Source organism: Trachemys scripta, chromosome 20, assembly GCF_013100865.1.
Source record: "Trachemys scripta elegans isolate TJP31775 chromosome 20, CAS_Tse_1.0, whole genome shotgun sequence".
Classification (NCBI taxonomy): Eukaryota; Metazoa; Chordata; order Testudines; family Emydidae; genus Trachemys; species Trachemys scripta.
The window spans coordinates 6,732,518-6,757,397 of record NC_048317.1 but is presented as its reverse complement, the minus strand read 5'-3'; the positions used below and the strand labels follow the sequence as shown (position 1 = coordinate 6,757,397).

The following is a 24,880-nucleotide window of genomic DNA, read 5'->3' as shown; positions in this document are numbered from 1 at the left end:
CTTCACTGGCAACATTAAAGCACTGCCATGAGGGCAGGGGACTGAACTCGATGACCTCTCGAGGTCCCTTCCCGTCCTAGAATCTATGAAAAACATGGCTTGTGTAGTCACAGCACCAGCGCTGGGAGAGAGCTCTCCCACCACTCTAAAAAAAACCCACCTCGGGGAGGGGAATAGCTACCAGCGCTGGGAGGAAATCAAGGAGCCCCGGAGCCAGGGCTAACCGATAGGTGCTCAGAGGAGGAATGGAAAACAAATGGTGAGTTGATGAGCCAGTGAGATACAGGCAGGCTGTTCCAGGGGGCAAGAGGAGAGGGTCTCATATCGCTAGAGACAAGGTTATATGCCAGGTGCAGATGGTCACGCAAGGTGCAAGCACTGAGAGAGAAAGGCTGCTCTCGTGGTTAGGGCACTAACCTAGGACTAGGGAGAGACAGATTTGATTCCCTGCTCTGTCACAGATGCCCTGTGTGACCTCTGGCAAGTCACTTAGTCTCTCTGGGCCATAGTTTCCTATCCCCAGAGAACGTTACCAGGCCATTGCAGACATGGGAGAGCTGTGTGCCACTGGGCTCTCCCCTCGCAGCACCCATTACACGATCACCTGAAATGAACGAAGCCGACAGTTTCTATTAAAGGAGCCATCTCTCATCTTAGCTTCCGCGGTTGTCCAGCACCTATAAATGTGAAGCCTCAGAGACAGGCAAGGCCCCTCAGCACGAATTCCAAACCACTAGGGCCCAGCGCCTGTGAGTTCTGAGCTCTCTCACCCTTCACAGATTTCAAAGGGAGCTGGTGATGCTCGGCACCGTGTGGAGCAGACCGATGGCGAGGGAGGCAGAGGAGGGAGATGCCCTAAGCCAGGCTTTTCCGTGGCTGTGGGCTGACCTTTCCAGACTGACTCACTGAGCGGCATTCCCCTCCTCCTCCTCCCCCCCCCCCCGATTTATGCTGTGCTCAGCGTTTGTGGGAGGGCCATGCTTTCCAGGTGACTTGTGCGGCTAACGCGAAAAGGGCGCTTTCCGCTGGCAAGGCCCGCGTTTGCCAGCCCGCCCCTGACACCCCCGCCTGCTGTTTTGCACATACCACATGTTTGTATGTACGTGCCACCCACACTCCTGGATGTGCCGTTACGGGAGCTCTTCAGGGTTCGTCTCTCAAACGCCGGGCCCAGGTTAGTCTGTTTGCTGGGGTGATTCTGCCCGTTTGGCTGATTCTTGATTACGAGGAACCGGTCGTGCGTGTTGAAAGCGTTGAGAATGGGGGGTGCTCGGCACCTCTGAAAATCACGCCTCAGGGTCTCAAGTTGGGCTCTTAAAATAAGGAGCCATCCAAAAGTTGTGGCCCTGGCTGGAAACTGGTCCCAAAGGGCAGAAGGACTTGGAGTACAGCCTGGCACCAAACAACGCCCCTGCCAGTGTCTCAGCTAGTAACTCTCGTCTGTCCTTAGCGGACGGGGAAGCTGGAAATGGGAGCGAATGAAGCAGTGGGGTCGCCCCAGCAGAGGAAATGTGAAGCACACACCGGGCCTGTGTATTGTCCGTGCTCTGCATGGACGCCGATGAGAGTAGCACACAAGGATCATGGCCCTGAGAGAGGGGATGAAGATGCAAATTCCCAAGATTGGGCACTCTAGCTGGTTCTGCTGGCTGGGGCAGCTTGTCTTGTCCTGTCTTCCCAGGTCTTGTTCCTGGCGTCAGGGAGCTCTCTGGGCAATGGGCTTGTCAAGGGCTGAATGGCTGGAGTTCATAAACTGCTCTCTGCATCGGGGCCGATCCTTTGAATGGCAGACAGTTACCTGGGGCTAATCTGCAGCTGCGCTTGGAGCTGTGATTTCTGAGCGATCTCCGGGGCTATGCAGGGTTAAGAGAGGTCAGCACCTGGAGGGGGACCGAAGATGACCCTGGTGCTTTAGGAGGCGGAGTCTGTTCACCTTTGAGCCAGTGTCTTTGCGTGGTGTTAAGGGCCCTGTTGTGCTGTATTTAGGCATAACACCAAGGACCTGCTTGCTTATGGTCATTAAAGACTCAATCGTGTTGTTTCCATGATCAGGGGCGTTTCTTCCAATGTCCTGGCCAGATTCCAACATGGATAATTATGTTCGGCCTCCCTCAATTCCCTTCGCAGTCCCAGCTCCATCACTTCCTGTCCTAAACTCTTGTGCAACGTTGCTGTGGTCTGATAAATGGCGGCTGCGTTCCATCCCAGAGATGGCTGCGTTTCTGCAGTGGCAGGCAAAGCAGTGAATACACAGTTAATATCTCAAGCTGTGAAGTCTGTAAAGCACTATGCCTGGCTTGGGATGGTAAATGCAGTTGAAATGTAAGAGGATATTATCACTGATTAACTTCCCTCCACTCCTCTGACAGATGGAGCCAATTACTGTGTGCGTGAGAGTATGGGGCACCCATGTCCCCCTCTGTGCTCGATGCAGAGTCTGTGCAGCCACCTGCTATAGCGGTTGTCTCTTTAGCTCACGCTGTAAAGACTCACGCTTTTAGCTTTGGAGGTCCTGGGTTTATTTCCCCAACCACGATGGCAGCTGTCACTCGTGTACAGACTCTCCCAGCCCTTTACGCATCCTGCCGGAGGGCTGGTCGCAGTCATGCTCTGGAGCGCGTGAGAGACTGCTCCTCCGGGGGACACCTATTGTGGTGTCGAAGTGGCCTGTGCCTTCAAGGGCTGAACTTCCCAGAAAGAGAGGCTGGGTGGGGCACTGGGAAGCTCTTCTTGTTATGCACAGGAGAGCTCTTGCAAGAACCTTAAGCACTGAGTGACAACTGAAGACCACACATCAACGTAGAAAGGGAGGGGAGGCCCAGAGGCATATTTCCTCCTTAAATGCCCCCTGGGTGGGGATGGCCCCATGCTATGCCTCAGCCCCACAACCGAGCCCTGTGCCTCTGGAGGAGCCAACACCTAGTTCTTCCCTGCCCTCTGGGGGGCTATTGAAGCCTCCTTTAGAACCAGGGAGGAGACTGGATTCCAGCGGGACCTGTTACTTGTGGCGAGACTGTCGCCTGCATTCCAGGGACGTGCCCGTTTGCATTTGGTTTGTGCTGGGATGTTCAGGTCCCTCTGGGTGAGGAATGAAGACCCGGACCCTCCCTTTTCACAGCCTCTGGCTCTCGTCCCCCTCTTCCTGCAGGGACCATGGGCTGTTGCTGCAGTTCTGACTATGACGAAGACTGGATCGAGAACATTGACATCTGTGAGCGCTGCAATTACCCCATAGACCCGGCTAGTAAACCCCAGGTGAGGCGGATGGGGGAGAGCTCGCCTCTCATCACAGCATCGGGGTGCGGGAGGGCTTTTCATAGGGATGGTGCCCTTTTGGACTGGCATGGGTGGAGGAAATGGCCATACTTGAGGCTAAGACTTGCAGCAGCTCCGCAGTGCCGAGCGTTTGGGATCCAATATGCAAGGGTCTCGTGTAGCTAAGGAAAAGCCTGTGAACCCAAAGCACAGAGAAACTCCTCACTCAGGCAGATGGAAGGGGAAGCCCTTGGTAACGCCCTGCTGGGGAGGAAGTGAATCTGAGAGGACGGTGTGAGGGGGAGACTGGAAGAAGCTGGGTGCGGGGGTGGGAGTTCCTTCTAGAAGAGAAAATCAGAGAAATCCCCTTCACTCTGGTCTCTTTTCTTCCCTCCAGAGGCTGATACACAATGGCTCCGAGGTGCGTGATCCTTTGGTGTCCTATGAAATTCCTTCGCCGCCCTGCTCTCCTATGCAAGGTTGGTACCCGCAGACCAGAGCGCTAGGGGAAAAGGGGTCTCCGGTGCTGGGGAAGCAGCCCAGGCTCTGAGTCACCAGCGAGTTCTGTGCAAATGAGTCAGTCCCAGCTAGTGGAACGATAGCGCATCGGTGGGAAAGGAAAAGGGCATGTTAGTGACGTGAATCCCAAAGGTGAAGTGTTTCCAATAACTCACCTGTGGCCATTCATAGAGACACCCTTGGGCCGGTCCCTCTCTCGCCCTGCACCTTGTGCCATCGCTCACCTCTGTGCAAAAGGAGGGTAGAATTTTTACTCCCACTTTGCACGAGTGTAATAGACAATGTAAGGCATAGCGCAGGGGAGAGTCGAGCCCGTCATCTTCCTCTTCCTCTCATTCTCTTTGCTTTTCTTCCCCTCTCAGTCCTCCCTCTAGCTTGTGTGGATCTAAACTGAGCACTGATCAATGGCCCGTGGGGCACAGAGGCCTCTCTTGCGCACACAGCCCCAGTGCAAGTTTTACCCCCTCCTGGAGCAGGTTGAAAATGTTCCAGCGGAAGCGTCCGCCATCGGCAAACGCTGATTTGTACAAAATCAAACCCTTTCGCGGGAACGGCTCCGTTTCATCGACGTTTTTGGTGGGAAATGATCACATTCATAATAGAATAAAATGTAACAGTGAAAAGGATCAATGCCAAAATGGAACGCTTCCCTGAGGCTGAAATGAAAGATTTGTGGAATATTTTGTTTCATGGAAAATTCTGGCCTTTTCAATTTCTCCACCTGATTCAGGGCAAAACCCGATTTTGAATTCTCACCATTTCCCACGGGACAAAAATTCTGAATTCCCCCCAGTTCTGCCCCCAACCATGGGCTTCTTCCACTCTGACCCAGAGGGGCCACCTCTCGGGTTCCAGCTTTTACAACCATTCTGCTTTCAACTCTCTGCGGAGACTTCCAATTAGCGCTCATTGGACGCTGGGTTGAGCCCTGTCAAACTCATTTCATGTAAGCCACCATACAGCCATCAGCTGGCAATAGCTAACTGACAGGAGCTGGGGCCTGGAGGTGAAAGGCTCCACAGGTCCACTGTCAGGCCCCTGATGCACCTCGCCTCTGTCCAGCCACCTCTAAAGAGATCTCTTGTTTTTCTTTCCAGATAAACTAGTGGTAGCTTTGTATGACTATGAACCAACTCACGATGGCGACCTGGGGCTCCAGAAGGGGGAGACGCTCCGAATTCTGGAGGAGTAAGTCTGCTGCCTTTTCCCCACTCACATTAAGCCATGCATTGGAGAGCCACTTGGAGCATGCTCTCTCCGGCCAGCCTTGCAGGCTCATGGGCCGGTCCATGCTGCCGGACAAGCACCTGCCAGGGAGGGGTCCTGCTGCCGCCGATTGCCTGCAGTTTCCTGGTGGGACCCCAGAACTGGAGGCAGGCAGGGCCCTTGGTGCCTTGCACTCCTGCCTCAGGGAGGGAGAAGGGGATGTGGCTGCATTTAGCAATAAGCTACAAGTGAGAGGGAAGCACCCATTGGACACTAAGGTAAGAAGTGGGGGGAGGGACAACCCTCAAATGAGCCAGCATCACCAGGCAGTCTGCCACCTTCCCAGCCAGCTGGGAGCATCTTCCCCATGCCAGTCTGAGGCCCCACTGGCCTCTTTCAACCAAGACCTCTGTGTCCGCGGAACCGCCCCTCCCCAGCAGGACTGGGGGGCTGACGTTGCCCTTTCTTCTGGTCTCGTTTCAGGAGTGGGGAGTGGTGGAAGGCCCAGTCGCTCACCACTGGCCAGGAAGGGTACATTCCCTATAACTTCGTCGCCAGGGTGAACAGCCTGGAGCCGGAACCGTGAGTGGATGTGTCGTCTGGGTTCAGTATTCTCCCCCCAGCCCAGGCCCCCCCAGAGGGAAGTCTCAGCCCTGGCCATATTTACCCTGAGCCTGGCTGCAGGGCTAGGAAACATTGCCCCGGTCCTAGGGCGGGAGGGGACTGGGCTACGTGATCCCCAATGGATCCCTGTCCCCCTAGGATGCATCTCTGGTTGGGGCTCTGCTGGCGTGGGGGTGGGCAGCGGGGTAGGGGAGCACAAGCCTGCGTGGCACTAACTCTGTCTTGGTCCATGCAGCTGGTTCTTCAAAAACCTCAGCAGGAAGGATGCTGAGCGCCAGCTCCTGGCCTCCGGGAACACGCATGGCTCTTTCCTGATCCGGGAGAGTGAATCCACCAAAGGTAACCTGCGGCCAGTGAGCGGAGGGCCAGGGGGGGTGCCTGTGTCTGGCACCTCTGAGCCTGCCTCCTGCCTGGTGCTCTGAATGCACAGTGTTAACGCCGCCTGCTACACTACGGGCAATCCAATCCTTTAGTAGCCTGATTGTACCACTAGGGCTACCATCAGCGTGAGCTTCCCCATAGCAGTGCCCTGACTGGGGCCTCTGGCAGTGGGTTTCCTCCCAGCAAACCAGCAACTGTACCACACTTCTTCCTATATGGGTGTGTGTGCGTGTTTGCACAACTGGGCTGTGTATGGGGATGCTCCCCTCCTCCTGGCGTTCAGCTGCTCAGGTTATAAAGCAGAGGGGCAGGTACTTGCCATTCTGCACTGTCTTACCCTGGCTCTGGGGATGGTACAAACAGCCCAGAGCGCAAGACTGTCTTGTGCCAGTTGTGGGGCTGTGGTGACGGCCGTGGGAGCAGGATTTGGCATGTTGGCGCACCTCTGCCGGTGCCTGGCACGGTCCAGCTTTGCTCCGGGAGACCCCTGGGGGAGAGTGGGCAGGGGAGCAGGAACTGTGGGGCAGGAGTCTTCAAGGCGAGAAAAGGAGACCAAGCCCGCAGTGGCCTCATTCCTTGTTTCTTGTTGGCCTCGCTAGGTTCCTTCTCCCTGTCAGTGAGGGACTTCGACCAAAACCAAGGCGAGATGGTGAAGCACTACAAGATCCGGAACATGGACAATGGGGGGTACTACATCTCCCCTCGCATCACCTTCAGCAGCCTGCATGAGCTGGTGGAGCATTACACACGTAAGGCCCCGGGCACTGCCAGGAGAGGGCACAGCAACCCAAGGGAGGGTGGGCACTGAAACGTCCACTTATCACTGCGGGAACCGCTGCGGTTCCACCTCCCATGGACACGTACAACAGCTTTCGCACCCCGTGCCCCACAGCGCCACCTGCAGGGAGAGGCTGGGATGGGAGGAGCAGTGGGCTGCCCCAGAGTCAGGGCCTAAACCCCATACCCCACAGCGCCTCCTGCAGGGAGAAGCTGGGACAGGGGGAACTGTGCAGTCTCTCTGAGGCTGAGTTGTGTTTCGGCTCCTCTCGTGAAGGCGAATGAGCTTTCACTCTGGACAACTGGATCCGCAAAAGCTGGTAGCGAGTCCCTGAGCACTTGTAGTGCCTGGCCCTGGCTGCACTCCCTCGCCCCGTCCTGTGTGCGTCCCCTTTGCTCTTCATGCAGCCTCATGTTTACTCCTTGATTTGCCTCCCCTGCTCCCCGCCCTGCAGACAATATAGATGGGTTGTGCACCCGCCTGGGCAAGCCCTGTCAGAACCAGAAGCCGCAGAAACCCTGGTGGCAGGACGAATGGGAGGTACCTCGGGAGACTCTCAAGCTGGTGGAAAAGCTGGGAGCAGGGCAGTTCGGAGAGGTCTGGATGGGTGAGTAAAGCAGCAGCCATGACACCGGCCCTGAGGTGGGTGACGCTGACAGGCAGGCCAGTCGTTGGGTGCGGGGTGGCACTGGTGGGCTCGGTTCCCAGGCATGGCCAGGGGAATGTCTGGTTATGTGCAGAATCCCGCTCCAGCTGGTATTTAGGAATGGCGCTGACAGGGTCCCAAAAGCTGCCTGCAGGCGTCTTCAGCCAAGGGCGGGAGGAAGGGTCACAGGGTGCGGTGAGAGGACAGCAGGACCCCCAGCCTCCAAACAATGAGGTCACATTGTGAATAAACATGGATCTCAGCTACATTTAGGGGATGGGTTTAATACTGTGACTGACTAGTGTGCATGAGCACCGCCGCCCTTTTCCGGATGGAAACAAAACTCATTGGTTGTGGGTCATAGGCCATATACTGCCAGTAGGGAATGGAGAGTCTCCTGCAGCTCAAGCAGACCTGTGCTTTTGGTGCAGAGGGATTAGGGTTCCATCCTTGCTGGTGCCCAAGGGGTGCAGAATAGTAACCGCTGGGGCATTCCTTAGTGGCCCTGGATTTATTACAATATATGTAGCAATACCAAGAAGAGGCCCGGAGGGGAGGCCCTCTGCTTGGCTCTCTGCCCCCTTGCCTTCCGCTGTCACTCTCGCCTGCATCCGACTGGCACTGTGATTGCAGTTCCTCGGGGCACTGATTGCTGATTCAGCTCCTCTCCTTGTATCTGCGTCCTGGGAGGAAGTTCTCCCCAGGGCTGTGGCCAGTGGGAGAAGGGAGAGGAGGTTGCGGGTAGGACTCGTTCCAGGACCATCTTCGGGCACTTTGTCTTCCGGGGGGGTGCACGGCAGGAACTGAACGAAGACCCTGGGGAGGGGCAGGCTTGCGACCCCACCCAGGGCAGTGATGATGGGTGCTGGACGGTTATCCGGACTCTGCCAGGCAGGGCCCGGGCTGTGGTTGGAAGGAGTGGCTGGGTTTAGTGGAAGTGTGGACTCCTGCCCTACACAGTGTAGGATGGTGTGGGGAAGGGAGGCCTGGTAAGAGGATACTCCTAGGTCGCTGATCCTACTCCAGCCCAGGTGTGTAGGGATCCAACGTCATTCCCGTCGGATGGCTCTTTGCTGCCCCATGTGAGATGAATTGGGCAGGGTCTCTTTGTTAGCGGGGCAAATGTCTATGTTGCAAAAGCCCCCCTGGCCCCTGGCTAATGGCTCCCGGGTGCCTCATGCTGTCATTTACATGGTGCAGTGGGATTGGAACAGTGGGTCTGGACCCCCACGCTGCACCGGCCTGCGGGATAGGTTGAGGCCCATGGGAAGGGGACCAGGGTGGGTGGGAAGCCGTCTCTTTCCCACCCCCCTCTGGGGCTGTGTCTGTCCTGTGGGTAAATAGAGGCTGCCAGTGCCTCCCAGGGACAAAGCCAGCACCGATTCACAAGCCCAGCTCCCAAGCTCAGCGCAGTGTCTTCCCGCTCCCGCCAGGGCGAAGGGCTGGCCCACAGTGAAACGAGTTAGAAACAGACCTCGGGGCTCAGCAGTACCAGGGGGTGGAGACTTGCCCAGAGACTGGGTCCCAGGCCCAACCCAGGTGTCTGTTCCCCTTTCCTTTGGCTTCTCACTCACAGACGGGGCTGCACTGGACAGAGGCCCAGTGGCATCCCACGCAGGATGTGGGATGCAAAGGGAGGGGGGGACAGGGCCTGCTGAGGGACGTGTCTCACCCGGCCCTGCCCATCACCAGGCCTTTGGTGCCACGGAGGCAGGGCCGGCTCTAGGCATCAGCAAAGCAAGCAGTTGCTTGGGGCGGCAGATTTGCAAAAGGCGCAAGAATCCAGCCTGGGAGCTGAGAACCAACAGGGGTCCCTGGGAGCTGTAGTTCCTTGGTTAGCTCCCTGCCTCTAGAGCCAGCCCTGGAGCAGGGAAAGAACTACATTTCCCAGCATTCCCTTGGCCACTAGCAACAGGAAAGGGTGGGGGAAGGAGTATGGAACTGAAATCTGCAGCTTGCTGTGAATGGTAGGGACAGAGTCAGCTCTAGGTTTTTGCTGCCCTGCCCCCCCCTCGCCCCCCTGTATTGCCCAGCACTGGACTCTCCCTCGGCCACACCCCCTGCTGCCCCATCTCTGCACTCCCCTGCTGCCCCAGCCCTGGCCCCCTCCTGCTGCCCCAGCCCTGGGCATCCCGTCCCACACCCCCTGCCGCCCCAGCTCTGGCCCCCACCTGCACTCCCCTGCTGCCCCAGCCCTGGGCTCTCCCCCCACCTGCACCTCCTGCTGCCCCAGTCCTGGGCTCTTCCCCCCCCCGAACCCCCTGCTGCCCCAGCTCTGGCCCCCACCTGCACTCTCCTGCTGCCCCAGCCCTGGGCTGTCCCCTGCCCCAGTTCTGGCCCCCACTTGCACTCCCCTGCTGCCTCAACCCTGGGCTCTCCCCTCACCTGCACCTCCTGCCGCCCCAGCCCTGGGCTCTTCCCCCCCCCCCCCCCCCGCATCCCCAGCCACCCCAGCTCTGGCCCCCATCCGCACCTCCTGCCACGCCAGCCCTGGGCTCTCCCCCCACCCACACCTCCTGCTGCCCCAGTCCTGGGCTCTCCCCCCTGCCGCCCCAGCCCTGGGCTCTCCTCCAAAGAAGGAATTGGGGGGACTAAATGGACGGTGCACCTCTCTATCTGAAACCTAGCAAGGGAGGTATGTGGATCTCACTAGAATTTAAAATGAAAAGTAAGGGAGGGGAGGCTCTGGACCTGGACAGCTTTAGATACAGTACCAGGCACGTAGGAGGATTTCCACTTCTGAGCCATGGAAGCAGAAATTGACTTTTCCTTTCCAGATATAGCTAATATTCAGAAAGGGGATCTAGCACCTGCCTTCCAGATTTGAACACCCTCAAAATTCAGGAGTGCTCAAAGCTCAATTTGGCAGCTGTTACTTCATTTCCCCCCAATCAAATATACTGATCCACTGTAACTTGCTGTAGAAAAAGTAGAATAAATTGAGCAAGAAATGCTTCCCAGTGGTTGTTAGGACTGGAATTGCTATTTTCAACAGCCATTGCTTTTTTTTAAAAAAAAGTTTTAGTTTTATTTGTTTAAAAGAAAGACTGTGATAGTGCATTCCCCGTAGAAACAAAGAATGGAACAAAAGAATAATAAAGGCACCTCAACTTTTTCTCTGCTGAATGACCCGCCCTGGGAGCAAGTTACCAGTGACCCAGGGCTGGGGCGGCAGGAGGGTGCAGTTGGGGTGGTGGTGGCGGGGGGAGAGCCCAGGGCTGGGGTGGGGGGCAGCCAAAAATTTTTTTGCTGGGGGCAGCAAAAAACCTAGAGCCGGCCCTGCACGGAGGGAGGTGGCCACAGTTCCCTCCTTGTGGCTGGGTTCCCCCCACATGTTCTACTTGCCCTCCCTGCTGCTTTACTTTCGGCTCGCCCCTAACCCTGGCTGCCAAGAAGAGGAAGGGAGGGGTGGTGCCATTTTCAGTGGCCAGCAAGGCAGGCCAGCCCTGCTTCCTTCTTCTCTCACCCCGGGTGTCCTGGCCCAGCGCCTGCAACCCCCACCCCAGTGCACAGCTGCAAATCTCGGCTCTTGCGAGGCTGCACTGGCGAAAAGAGCCCGTCGGCCTCGGTGCTCCTGTGGCGTGCAGGGTGGCTGGCACTCCAGGTGGTGTGTGCCGGGGGCATGACCCCAGGGGTCAGTCTGGCTAACACTCCGGGGCTCTCCCTTTGTCTTCCCATTGTCAATCCCAGTGGAAAGCCACGGCAGTCGTGCTCCAGGGACTTCAGCTTTCAAGGGAAATGCAACGTGGTCCGGGGATTTCTAGCCAGACAGTGGAGCTTCCTGGCTGAGGGCATTTCTCATCCAGCGCCCAAGGGCTGCCAAGCAAATAATCCAGGACAGCACACGGCAGCACAGAGCCACATGGGAGCTGGACCTCAAAGCACCTGAGTTTCGGCTTCAGTCCGGAACTCACGCCCTCCGAGTGGGCCCTGGATCTGCTCAGCACTCCCTAGCTTCTTTCCCCTCCTCTTCAGGGACCTTCCCCTGAGGCCTTTTGTATTGCCTTGGTGAAAAGGAGGTGGAAATAGCCCTTGGCTGGCGTAGAGATGGATCAGGGTCCTAACCTCGCCCCTAGCAGAGGGGGGGGCGGATCAGGGCGTGGCTGGAGTACACTGCACGACAGCTATTACCTGTTTCCCAGGGACCAAAGGGAAGGAAAACATAAGCTAGAGCAGTCCAGAGGCTGCTCTAATTTACACCAGAAGCCAGGCAGACCCCTGCACTGCCCAGAATATGGGGAGCGCAAAGATTTCCTAGTGCCACTTCTATCCCACCTTCCACTCCTGCCCCAATCAAGTAACTGACAATCGGGCTCAATGTCCCCACAGCCTCTTCCCTCTCCACTCCCACCCTGGCCTCATGTGCTGATGCCCAGAATCCCTGGTGGAGACAGGCCTGGGTCCCTCCCAGTGCTCGGACAGAGACCCCAGCTTCCTTTGGGTTTGGGCTGCCCAGTCCCCGGCAGGGTGTGGAGAGCGGGTGCGTACGGGGCCTGGCTCTATGTTCTGGGCATGTGGAGCCCCGCCTGGCATAGGAGCTGTTGGCAGTTTTGTGCCGCGCTGATAAGAATCGCGCGCACCAGAAAGGCCCTTGTTGTGGCTGTCGTTCTGGTATCCGGGCCCAGCTGCTGCTCCGAGGGCTTGTGTCTCTGAGCTGCGCTGTGACAAAAAGAGCAAATCATGAAACCGCCCGATGGTGCAGCAGCTGGAGGGAGAGCAGGAGGGCGCAGTCTCCTGTCTCACCCTGGCACCTTGCGGCGGGGGCTTCCTTCAGACACCTAGTGCCTGAGCTTGTCTGTCCCTCCCTGTGCCAGCGAGGAACACCCTGGGAGGCTCTAAGCTCCCCGCTGTGGCTGCTGTCCTCTCCCCTGGCCGGAAGGGAGGGGTTGCCATGGTGCAGGGTGGCAGGAGGTCCTGTCACAGCACCATAACCCATGGACTGAACCCGCCATTGCAATGGGCACAAGCTCCTCTCTCTCCCCACTCTGAGTACCCTTGACCGTTGGTTCAGACAGTGGCATGGGCCCTGCTGGGCTGCCCTGCCCCTGTATGCTCCATCGCCCAGGAGGGGTTTGCAGGATGGGGGTGAGGACTGAGGGCCCCGCCGGAGATGGGCAGAGATGGCTGTTGGGAACGGGGGAGGGAGAGAGGGGGGGTCAGCACCCCACGTGCTATCGTGGTCTAGGAGCTTGTGGCTCTGACGGGCAGGGTGTCAAAGGTCAGACCCCAGCGGGTTCCTCTCTCTCGTTGACCAAGAACCACGAATAACCCCCCTGCCCCCGGGTCGAAATGTGACTAGAGATTCCCCCCCAAGGGAGTAAGTGCAGATCGTGAAGCTGCGTCTCCCACACATGGTGCCCTATGGGCGCTGGCTGCAACAGTCGCTTTGTACCTGCCGTCTCCTCTCTCTGGGCATAGACTGAGGGGCTGCCTGGTCTTTGCGTCTCCAACGCCCCCCACTCACTGCTCTATGGGACCCCAGCTGTGTGAGCTCCCTTGGGGGAGGGCAAGTCAATGGAGTCACACCAGAGATGGCTTGGCCCCAAGTCCCTGCTGTTGTGAGCTCCCTCCCAGCAGTGCCGGCTGGGCCCCAGGCTGACAGTGTAGTGGTAGGAGGATCGTGCTAGCCACTCACTGCGGTAACACGGGCCTCCTCTCCCTCCTTGCCCCCTGCCCCGTCTCTCTGCAGGTTACTATAACGGTCACACCAAAGTGGCCATTAAGAATCTGAAGCAGGGCAGCATGTCCCCCAGCGCCTTCCTGGCAGAAGCCAACCTCATGAAGAGCCTGCAACACCCCAAGCTGGTGCGGCTCTACGCCGTGGTGACTCAGGAGCCAATCTACATCATCACGGAGTACATGGAGAAAGGTGAGCCCGACGGCAGCTACCCTGCCATCCCGAGCCGCGCACTCCCCAGGAGACTTGCGGGGTGGGGAGCCAGGCCCAGCCCGGCATGCTGAGGAGCTGCCGTCAGTTTGGGGAGATCCACCAGCCGGTACCCCTGCAGCTCCCTGCTGCCCTCCTGCTTTGTGCAGAGACCTTCGGCTGTGGAGCATCTGAAGCAAGAACCGGCAGGGCGCCCAGAGCAGAGAACGAGGCCTGGGGGAGGCGGGTAAAGCCCTACGGGCTCATCCAGAGGCTTCCATCCCTTCCTCCAGGCTTGTGCTCAGCTTGGCGGTGCCTATGGCTCTTGCTCGATTCCCAGTGCCCCCCCCCCCCCCCCCCCCGACGGTGCTCTACTGAGAGACTGAGTAGGGCAGAAGTGTGGTCCAGCTGTTAGAGCAGCGACTCAGGAGCCAGGACGCCTGGGTTCTTTTCCCAGCCCTGCCACTTACTCACTGTGTGACCTTGGGTGAATCACTCCAATGCCCCGTGCCTCAGTTTCCCCAACCTTAGCATGGGGATGATGGCAGCCAGCTGGTGGTTACAGGGTTTGGCGCTTATCCACTGGTTGTTTGCAGAGCACTGCGTGGCGGAAGCGGTCTCAAGAGGGACAGTGTTACTGCAAAGCCTCTTAAATGCCCTGTCCTGCTTTTCCCCCTTTCCCCTAGAACTGGGCCTCAGGGACAGCTCCATCTGAACTCCCCAGTGCCTTGGAGAGCTGACCCGGAGCCTGGCGTTCCCTTGCCTCATTACTAATGAGACAGGAAATCACCCTGGGCTCGTGGCGCTGCGGCTATTCTAGTCCCTCCGGCGGGCGCTGCCTATTGTCTCACGCAGTCTTTCATTTCCTTCGCCTGCTCTGAGAGCCAAGAGCAGCGGGTTTGGGTCACGACCTCCATTATCCAGAGGGTGTGACAGTGAACCTGGACAAACTAATCCTGGCAGAGGAGGAGGGAGGTCGGCTGGATGGGATAGGGAGAGACAAGACCTACAGACAGCTCTCCCTTTCCTGCCTGCCTCCACTCCGTGCCAGGCTGTGAGCTTCCTGGCAAGAACTAAAATGATTAGGGGTTTGAAACGGGTCCCATATGAGGAGAGATTAAAGAGGCAAGGACTTTTCAGCTTAGAAAAGAGGAGACGGGGGGATATGATAGAGGTCTATAAATCATGAGTGGTGAGGAGAAAGTGAATAAGGAACAGTTATTTACTTGTTCCCATAATATAAGAACTAGGGGCCACCAAATGAAATGAATGGGCAGCAGGTTTAAAACAAATAAAAGGAAGTTCTTCTTCACACAGCACACAGTCAACCTGTGGAACTCCATGTCTGAGGAGGTTGTGAAGGCCAGGACTATAACAGGGTTTAAAAGAGAACTAGATAAATTCTTGGAGGTTAAGTCCATTAATGGTTATTAGCCAGGACGGGTAAGGAATGGTGTCCCTAGACTCTGTTTGTCAGAGGGTGGAGGTGGATGGCAGGAGAGAGATCACTCGATCATTACCTGTTAGGTTTACTCCCTCTGGGACATCTGGCATTGGCCACTGTCGACAGACAGGGTACTGGGCTGGATGGACCTTTGGTCTGACCCAGTCTGGCCGTTCTTATGTTCTTAAAAGTGTCGTAGAAGGCAGGAGTCCAGTTCAGAGGGCTGCTAAACAAGAGTCACAAGGCGCAAATCCCGAGGGTGCAGCATGGCCCTTCTCTGTCTCGCCGGCTCCATGGCAGAGTCATGTTCCCTTCCTCTGAGAGTTGGCGGCTCTGCCAGAGGAAACGCGCCTGCCTGTTATGTTTGGCTGTTGAGCAGAAAGGCCGATGGGACCCAAGCTGCCCAGCCAGCTCCAGGGTTGTTCAGGTCTATTTTTAGACCTGGGACATGTTGCTCAAGAAGTGTGCAAGGAGTTGATTTCTCAGTATGATCCTCCCATGGGACGATGGGGGCTTATAGGGGTCCTTGGGGAATGTTTCTCAGAGGGGCTCAGGTCTGTCGTTCCGGGGGCAGTTCACACTGCATGGTGCCTGTGTGTGTGAATTGATTGTCGAGCAGTTGGGGCGGGGGGAGTTATACGGGGCAAGCTCTTGGCTTCAGAGGGAAATCACATGATGGCAAACCAGCAAAGGGAGCAATAACCTCCTTCCCCACCCTGTGAACCCAACCCAGCCTGGTCCCGTACTGGCTCATTGTTCATCCAACTGGGCCAGGGGGGGTTTTAGCAAATCAGTCCCTGCTCCTGTCTGAACAACCCAGGCCAAATGAAGGCCTTGGATCTGCTCGCACCTTTGAGAAGCCCTGCCCTGATGGACGGAGACTGTCCGGGGCTGGGTCTGGGTCTGAGGGCGGCCGAGCTGGTTCCCTCAGGGCAGGGTTGGCATTGACTGGGGCTGGTCCTGTTGCAGGGAGCCTGGTGGATTTTCTCAAGACCCCCGAAGGAATCGGACTCACCATTAACAAATTGCTGGATATGGCAGCACAGGTGAGGAGGAGGAGCGCCGGGAGATGGGAGCTGGATAGGGCTGATGCCAGGCTGGGGACAAGCTGGCAGAGTCTGTCTCCAGGGGCACGGGGGGTTAATGTTCCCTAGGGATTTGTGCTTAAGTGATGGGAGCAGGTCTCGGCCTGAGACCCTGGGAATGGATGGGCCCATCCAACCAGAACCCTGCATTTTGACACACTTCATCATGACTGAGAGGCTGAGGGCTGGACAGTGGGGGGGGGGGGGGGGTGTGCGTCGGGGGGGGGGGGCATCGGCAGAGCTGTGGGGTGGGGGCAGGGCAGGAATAGCAGTGGGCTGCTGGTCAGAACCGAGGGGCACGGGCAGCACTGGGGTGGAAGGAGTTTGTCCAGCCCCTGCCTGTCCTGCACCTGGCGCTAGCCCCAGCGGCCATCACTCCCTCATGTTTACAGTCAGTAATCCCCCCACCCCCCATATCCAACGGAGTAGGAATTTCCCCTCTGTGTCTTTCCTTCTCCTCTGCACCCCACGCCCGACTCTGGCCACCACCCACCCCCGGCCCTGACATCTTCAGGAGATGCTTGACTAGCTGAGGGGAGAGCAACCAGTGGGGAGTGGAACTGAGATTGCAGGAGCAGAGCCTCAGTCTCCCCTGTGCCTCTGCCATGTGTAATGGCCCCCTCTGTGCCCCCCTCCCCAGATCGCAGAGGGAATGGCCTTCATCGAGGAGAAGAATTACATCCACCGGGACCTGCGAGCTGCCAACATCCTGGTGTCAGACACCCTCTGCTGTAAGATCGCTGACTTCGGGCTGGCTCGGCTCATCGAGGACAACGAGTACACGGCCCGGGAGGGTGCGTCCGCCACCTTCCCCGCTCCACCCTGCCAGCTGGGGTGCCCCTCTCTGGGAAGCAGGGTGGTGGGGTTCCCCGGGCAGGTGTGGGCCCTGACAGCAGAGGGACAGAGATCCTAAGGCTGGAATGGGACCTTGCAGCAGGGCAGCGGTGTTACGTTTGATGTGCCCAGTGAGAGGTTGCAGGGACAATTGCCCCAGCTTCTCTCTCAGTCTAATCCTCCAGATCCAGTTTAGGGGGGTCTCCTGCCCCCAGGAAATCCCTGGCTGCTGCTGACTTCCCCCTCCTGCAGCACCGCTCCTCTGCTGGCTGATCAGAGGAACAGGGCGGATTTCACACCTCCCTGATCGCCCTGGTTCTGCCCTGGGGGAGCAGGATGGGGAGGAGGATCTGGACAAGCTGGAGGGGTGGAGGAATCCCCTCAGCTCCCCCTAAACAGGAGCATTCACAGGTGGCCAGGTTTGAAACAGGCTCCTGCAGCCGTGAGTTCCAACCCCTCCAGAGGTGACTAATATCTACCATCAACAGCAATCGGATTTCATGCCATTTACCCTGGGTGGGTCATCAGGGGGAATCTAGAAATCCTCTTCTCTGCATGGATATTAAAGACCCCAGGGCACTTCTTGAGAGTCAGGGTTTTGCTCCACATGACTACCCTGCACCTCACGGACGGCTGCATTTCAGTGAGACTGTGCGGCTCTACTGTGGAAAGTGTTTGAGGGATTCACGAGGTCACAAGGTTACCGGCCAAGGCACTGATCACTGCTCGTGAATGCCTTGCACAGAGGGTGAGCTGTAGTGAACCTCTTCCTCCGCCACCCGCCCATGTAGCATTGGAAACTCTAGCTCGTGGCAGGATGCCGGCCTGACGCGTCTCTCTGCGTCTCTCTCCTCCTGCAGGGGGTAGAGCAGCAGCAGGCTCAATATAGACACCCACAGCCTCGCAGTAACATCCCAGCCCAGTGAGGAAGTGGGAGCCCACCACAAGCAACCTGTCGCCCCTGTGTATCTGAGCTCTTTGCAGCTCTTGGTGAACCCGAGCTGCACAGGATACTGCAGTACAGACCTGAGCTGGGCCTGGGGGGTGGGTCCTGCAGAGGCGAGCTGGGACCTGACGCTGCCTCAGCCGGATGCACCGAGCATCATGCGCCAGAGAACATCTAGCCGTTTCTGGTAGAAACAGGCTGGCGTCTCGCAGAGCCGGGAGCGGGGCTGAGACCTCGCACTGGCCAGGATGGGCAGGAGGTTCTGCTCAAATGTACTGGTATAACTGAAGTGCGAGGGAAAGGGGTTCAGGGGTGCAGAGACAGCCCCCCACTCATGGTAGACTGGGGGGAGGGAGCTCTGGGAGAGAGCGTAAAACCTGAGGGCAAGGGCCAGTGTGGAATGGGGTGCAAGGAATGCTGTGGGGCGTGGGGGAGAGGGGTTAGACGTCTAGAGGCAGCCCCTCCCAGTGTGAGAGCAGGACCTTTACAGGTTATGGGGTCATGACTGTTTTCTTCAGTAAGGGACCTAGACATATGGAGAGAACAGCCTGGCTGCCCCCTGCCTCCCAGGCCAGCGAGAGCAGCAGGGCGAAACATTTATAACCTCTCTAGAGCAGAGGGGCTGCTCCTCCGGACACTGATTACCTGTAACTCACATCAGTCCTGTAGGATTAGAGCCCTCTCTGGTGGCTCATGCAGGAACAGCCAGCACTAAAAGGCCGGTGTTGGCATCTGTTCTAGGGTTGGGCGGGGACCCCACTGGTTCCATCGCTCAGGTCAGTTTCAGTAACTCTGGGGCCATGATGAGATGTGCAGATGATACCCAGGTCTGCACATCAGCGGTCTGTGATGTGTGTCTAGGGCATCTTTCTCAGTGCCAAAGCAGGTTTTTATACCCTGGGTCCTTGTGTGATTCACTGGCTCAGGCATGACTCTCGTTCCACCTCCTCCTTCCTTTCTCTGAGGATAGGCACAGTTTCGCGCTGGCTCGGGGCCACACCATTTTGTGCAGGGAAGAAGAGCGTGTCTTTCGGTTTGTTTCACTTGGTTACAAAGTCAGTCTCCACAAGTTTCCTGTGGCCTCTAGGCTTCTCAGTTTCTCCTTCCAGCTTGTGACCATCACGGGTTCTGGGTTGGCTCTGACAGTCGTGAGTGTGTGGATCACAAACCATGGCATGAGCCCAGTGTAGAAAGCTGGGAGGATGGAGTGAGTCAGCCAGCCTGATGCAACAGTGCAGGGATCTATAGCTAATTACCTTGTAGTTAGCTGTCCTTAGCATGCATCATACTGTCCCCGTATGTTCTGCTTTAGGGTCTTGAGCATGCTTGTTCTCTCTCTTTCTCCCCTTATCCCCCTGGACTCGGAGTCACTGTTTAAAACCCTGTGCAAGGTTTTAGCTCTGCAGTGCTGGGAGCTGTGCAAGCTAAAAACCCACCATAACATCTTGACAAGGGCACTGCTCACACGTCCCTTAGATTAAAGCTTTTCTTTACTGATGGCTGGAATGGGGGCTTCTGTAGAAATGGATAAAACTGCCCATAACCCTGCAGTTTGGGCAAACGAGAACAGCGTTTCCAAATAATAAAACCTCCGACAGGGCCAGTGTAGAATCTAGTTAGGGGCCTTTTGTGGGGGTCTTTAATTCCTGTGAATATTGTCAGAGATTTTCCCGGGGTGGCTGGGGGTGTTGGGTCTGGGGATTCTGTGTTTCCTGCCCCAGCAGGCTGAGCGGGGATGGGAATTAAAACCACAAGCAACCAGTCTCCCAACTGCTGCCCCGAGCATGGGCTGCCCAGGGTATCGGGAGGCTCCAAAAAGCCATTGAGTGTGCTGATACATCTCTGAGATGGGCACTGATGGAGAAGGAAGGGGATGAGTTTAAGTGATGGGTGAAGGTGTAAGTGATGAGGGCAGGTGGGGAACTCCCTGGTCAGCCTTAACCTCTTTTTTTAAATCCCCTTGCGTATTTCAGGAGCTAAGTTCCCCATTAAGTGGACAGCACCAGAAGCCATTAATTATGGGACGTTCACCATCAAGTCTGATGTTTGGTCATTTGGAATCCTCCTGACTGAGATTGTCACCTATGGCCGGATCCCTTATCCAGGTCAGGACTTCAGCACACCCAGGCCCATCAGCAGAAAGGGGGTTGCGGGGTGTGTGTGTGGGTGGGTGGGTGGGTTACTAATGCAGGACCATTTTGACCTATTTCTAATATATATTTCATCAGCCACATAAAGTTGGAAAAATAGTAGGCCCCCTGACTGTCAAGGGGTTGCTCCATCTCCTATGCCCCAGCACCCCCAGGAGGGGGTGTTGCAGGGCACAGTGAAGACGTGCCCAGCTACTCCAGTCCCAGACTGGATCAGCCAGAGGTGCAGCAGGGAATAGCGCAGAATCACAGGCTGTGGGGAAGGGCATAGCTACGCCTCTCCCAGCACTGGGGTATGTAAATTACACTCTGACTCGGCCGGTTCCTAATTCGAGGCTGTGTGTTGTGACCACAGGGATGACTAACCCAGAAGTGATACAGAACTTGGAGCGCGGTTACCGAATGCCTCAGCCCGACAACTGCCCAGAGGAGCTGTATGCACTGATGATGCACTGCTGGAAGGAGAGCCCAGAGGAGCGCCCCACCTTCGAGTACATGAAGAGCGTTCTTGAGGACTTTTTCACTGCCACAGAGGGCCAGTACCAGCAGCAGCCGTGACGAGACCCTGAGCCAGGGTTGGCAGCGTCCTCACTTTGGGATGTGCGGGGGGTGGGAGGGGAATGGTCCCTGTACATTAGCTCCTCAGAGACTCACAGCTCAGGCCCGGGCCTTTGGATCACAGCCTAACCCTGGCAGAAACTCGTCTCTCCCCCTCACGCCAGTGACGGTTTTTACGTGTTTCTGGAGCACACATTCATGCAGCTGATTCTTCTTGATTCTCCGAGCACAGGTAATGTGTGTTTTATGAGTGCTGACAAAAGAGCTGCGTGACCCAGAGGGCTGCGAGGTTTCTACCTGAGTTGCATGTGCAGGTACACACATGCTAGAGCACCCACACAAACACCGGGGACACACCTGTATGCCCACAGCACTGTACATGGGCTCACTCAATGCACAGATACTCAATATGTGTGTGTGTGTGCACACGGGCCATAAACACACAAATATTCAGCTATGCAGACACACACAAAGGCTTAGGCGTGTAGACACACCCACACGGTAGAGACACACACGGACATGCAGTGTGCATAGTGCAGAGAGCTGCACTGTGAACAGTCAGACCCATATCTCTGGCAACTAAAATCATCCTTTTGCCCCAGTGTGATGCAGAAGCCAAGTTCTCTTGCAGCCCCAGCTACGGGTTAGGCTCAGAACCCACCACAAATTGCACTAGAACCAAAGAACCCCTTATCATCACTGATCTTCCAGCATGAGAAGCTCAGAGAGCTGCAGGGTGGAGCACCTCATGTCCCTTCCATCCCTACCCATGGGTTCCCAATGCAGGATTTCCCCAGTGCATTTTCTTTCCCCAGTGAAGATGGATGGTGTATCAGTGCCAAGGGGTTCTGCCAGCCTTGTGACAGAACAGTTCACGCACAGGGCTGTGATCAAGGCACACAAATCGCTGCACTCATCACAGCTGCTCCAAGGGGACGCAGGGCCCCCTTGTGCAATGTATCAGAGGCAGAAACCTCTTCACACCAGAGCCAGACTGTCTCTGGGACACCACTGCCCACGTCTATGTGTCCCAGTGCCCATGAAGCAGCCACTCTCTGCCCTGCTCGCTTGCTCATTTTCACTCTGAAACCACACGGCTGGACTCTGACCCAGTGGCTGTCGCACACAATGGGTCCCGGAACCCTTTAGAAAGTTTGGTAAAGCAGTCAACCAGTTCAAACATTTTAGCAAAGGGAGAGAGGAATGACCAGGCAGGAGGAAAAGGAGAGGATTTCAGCTCAGACTGCAAAGGACCTGGTGAGTCCAAGAGCTGTGGAGAGATACAGAAGGCTGTTTCAACTGGCAGGAGCTGCAGAGGCAAAAGCACTTCTGGTTTCTCTGCACTGTTGAACGAGACGTTAGTGTCCTGGAAAGTCGACAGAGACAGGTTCAAACCACAACATTTAGATCCAGAAGTGGTCTCAGAATTTGACTCGGCAGGTGTTGGCTCTAGTCTGGACCAATCCCTACAATCGGGGGTTCTGCCTAGTCTCACAAAAGGCTTGTTTGAGAGACACCCTCCCAACTCCCTGTTTTAGGAACAAGCCACCCTGAAAAACCAGCCCGTGCAGGGCTCTTTTATTTCCCATTGTACCTTAAAGCCCTGTCTTGTGTTGCTCTTTGATTTTCAGTAAATAAAGACCTTTGAAATGGAGCCTCCTTCCTCCATTCTGGGGTGGGCGGGAGGGGAGCTGCTCATCCTAACTTGACATTGTGTGTATACAGAGCTGAAGGTGGGCTACTGGCTCTCCTTCTCAGAACCTCACAGGGGAGCCCAACAGGGAACTTGCAGGATTGGGCCCTAAGCCAGGCCCAATAGGAGGCCAGGGCACTTGGTGAGGAGGGGGGTCCGCGGCAGCATTTCTCAGGGGGAAGGGGTGCACTTGGTACCAGCTGCGGCTTGGCAGGGGGCTCAGAAGGGACGTACTTACCGCCTGACAGGGTTAATGGGAGCACTCAGGCAGTACCCAGTAAGGGGGTGCTGGTATCACAGTTTCAGGATAGCTGTCCCAGTATTCCCCATGCATGGTCCACGTTAGCTTCCGGCTCCCAGTCGTCATGTCTCTTGGGCGGAGACCCGTGTCTCACGCCTTCCTAACCAGGGATTTTAAGGCTACACAGTCCCCTGCTTTACCATGTCAAATTCCCAGCAAGCCAGTCTGCCTAAAAGGACAGCGCCTGTGCTTTGCTTTCTCTCTATGCCCAGGGCATTGCCCAGAGGTGTAAGTTACCACCCAGTTCCGGCTAAGCAAAAACATTTGTTCTTAAGGTAAAAGCATTCCAGCGAAAGCACATTAAAACAATAAAAGAACCTACATGCATGCTAGAAAGCTTACCAGAGGTCACCCCCCAAATCCAGCCTAGGGCTCTGGTAGTTGTCAGTCCTTCAAAATCCACAACTGGGTTTTTCCTGTGGTTACAAATTCATATCCAACAAAGATCCAGAACCAGAACCCAGGCTGGGAAGACCAGCTGTGTCTGTATATCGCTCGTGCCTTTGATCTTGGCCTTCTGTAACAGGTAATCAGCAGACACTCACCTCCTTAGGGCATAAAAGGCTGGGTTTTTGCATAACCAGAGTTGGGGAATTTGCATTCACCTTTCCCTAGGTATTCCCAGGAAATCCACTTAACATTTATTGTCCCAACTGTCCACACTTGTCTGGCCCATTTTCAATATAGTCTTTTGAACTCCCAGGTTTCACATCCCCCCAGAGAGGTTACATACAGTCCCAGCCCAAGATGAAACATAAACTTAATAGAACTAAGTCTTGCAAGGATATAGCAGGAACTTGTCACAACTGGCATGCGGGGGAGCTAGGGTGACACCTGTCAGGGAGTCCCTAGGTGCGGGATCTGGGGCTGTGACATGACTAGGGCCCTACCAAATTCATGGCCATGAAAAACGTGTCATGGACTGGGAAATCTGGTGTTTTGCGTACTTTTACACTATATACTATATTACAGGGGGAAAGTATACAACGTTTCTCAAACTGGGGTCTTGACCCAAAAGGAACTGCAAAGCTATTGTAGGGGCATTGCGATATTGCCACTCTCACTTCTGCACTGCCTTCAGAGCTGGGCAGCTAGAGAGTATAGTGTACTGCCACCGTTACTTCTGCACTACCTTCAGAGCTGGGCAGCTAGAGAGTATGGTGTACTGCCACTCTTACTTCTGTGCTGCTGCTGGTGGCCGCGCTGCCTTCAGAGCTGGGCATCCAGACAGCTGCTCTCTAGCCACCCAGTCTGAAGGCAGCGCAGAAACAAAGGTGACAATACTGCGACCCTCCTCCCCACAATAGCCTTGCGACCCCCTCTTGGGTTGAGAACCCCACTTTGAGGAATGCTGACATAAGGGCTTTATATGTTCATATGTTGCTGTTTTTAAGTATATATTCAGGCTTTGTTACAACACAGTGAAATTTAAGATTTAAATATCTGAAACCAGGAAATTCAAGATTTTTAAAATGCTATGACCGTGAAATTTACAAAAATGGACTATGAATTTGGTAGGGCCTTAGGCATGACCAAACAGCTGCCCCTCATGCGTGTCAATGTGTCCTAGGGTGATGGCAAGCGTGAAAAATGGGATAATTTTTTCGGGGTGGGGGGAGGAGAGGGGTAGTTGCTCTATATAAGACAAAGCCCCAATATGGGGACGTCTGGTCACCCTAATGTGCCCCCCGCAGCTGGGGCAGACACACAGTGCCCCCCCTCCCAGGTCCCCTGTAGCCATGCTGGCCCCAGTGCATTCTGGGACTTCTGCTACCCCCATCCCATTGTAGCCCTGTCCTACAGGGCTCCAGCCAGGCCCGTGGGCGCGTCCAGACCCTGGGCAGTGCATTGTGGGCCGGCACTAGCAAGGGATCAAATGGCAATGTGGGTACAGCAATGTGGCACGTGATGTCGTGGCAGCAAGGGTCAAGTGGTTTATGCCCAGATCACTTCTCCTGTGAGAATGGTTCAGTCCTGTCAGCCCTCCTGGGAATGTTACCTGCCTGCGTGATTTCCCCCACCCCCCATTTTCTGAGAAATGGTACTTTCCCTTTCCCTCCCCCCCAATGGTAAACTCCTGTCTGACCAGACCCCTATTCTTCGGAATGGTACAGTCCTGCCAACCCGTTCCTCCTTTTCTCCCCCTTCTCTGGGAATGGTACAGTCCAGGAACACTTGCGCTCTACCTACTGTGCTAATCCTACCGCCCCGCCCTACCTGACTTCTCATTGGCTGCTCCGAGGGAAGTGGGGACAAGCCACTCCCCGATAGGTCTGCTGCCCCGCGGGGGCGGGAGGAACTGCTCGCGGGGTGCTTGGCCCCCGGGGCGCGTTCGGTTGCGCTGCGGGAGGGTTTGGTGCGGTCGGGCGGCAGGAAAATGGCGCTGACACAGGGGACCAAGCGGAAAGTCTGTTACTACTATGATGGTGAGAGCCCCGGGCCGGTCCTCGCGGGGGGTGAGGGGGGAGCAGGAGGCTTTGGGCGGGGGAGGGAGACATAGGATGGGGGCGCTGGGGAAGGGCCTGCGGGGGGGGCGCTGGGGAAGGGGGCGCTGGCCTTCGGGGGGGTGAGGAGGAGGGGGGCACTGGGGAAGG

At 56.4% G+C, this 24,880-nt stretch overlaps 2 protein-coding genes across 2 annotated transcripts in view; both read left to right on the top strand.

Annotated features, from left to right (window-relative positions):
• Positions 1-1,077: 1,077 nt before the first annotated feature.
• Positions 1,078-21,946, top strand: LCK (LCK proto-oncogene, Src family tyrosine kinase). The gene is made up of 13 exons (XM_034754258.1): positions 1,078-1,174; positions 3,149-3,255; positions 3,653-3,734; positions 4,872-4,962; positions 5,464-5,562; positions 5,840-5,943; positions 6,585-6,734; positions 7,218-7,370; positions 13,099-13,278; positions 15,689-15,765; positions 16,445-16,598; positions 19,558-19,689; positions 20,090-21,946. The coding sequence occupies exons 1-13, from the start codon at positions 1,090-1,092 to the stop codon at positions 20,290-20,292; spliced, it is 1,617 nt and encodes a 538-aa protein (XP_034610149.1). The 5' UTR covers positions 1,078-1,089; the 3' UTR covers positions 20,293-21,946.
• Positions 21,947-24,663: 2,717 nt separating this feature from the next.
• Positions 24,664-24,880, top strand: part of HDAC1 (histone deacetylase 1) — a 23,278-nt gene continuing 23,061 nt past the window's right edge. The window contains exon 1 of the mRNA XM_034753987.1: positions 24,664-24,712. Coding sequence (XP_034609878.1) covers positions 24,664-24,712 — 49 coding nt within the window. The remainder of the gene's footprint in view (positions 24,713-24,880) is intronic.

What these genes read in the sequence shown, in the direction of transcription:
- LCK (XM_034754258.1), top strand. Translation starts at nt 1,090, where the DNA reads ATGTTTGTATGTACGTGCCACCCACACTCCTGGATGTGCCGTTACGGG. An exon ending in GCCCTGCTCTCCTATGCAAG is followed by an intron (nt 3,735 to 4,871) that starts GTTGGTACCCGC and finishes TTTTCTTTCCAG; the next exon opens with ATAAACTAGTGGTAGCTTTG. An exon ending in TGGCCGGATCCCTTATCCAG is followed by an intron (nt 19,690 to 20,089) that starts GTCAGGACTTCA and finishes TTGTGACCACAG; the next exon opens with GGATGACTAACCCAGAAGTG.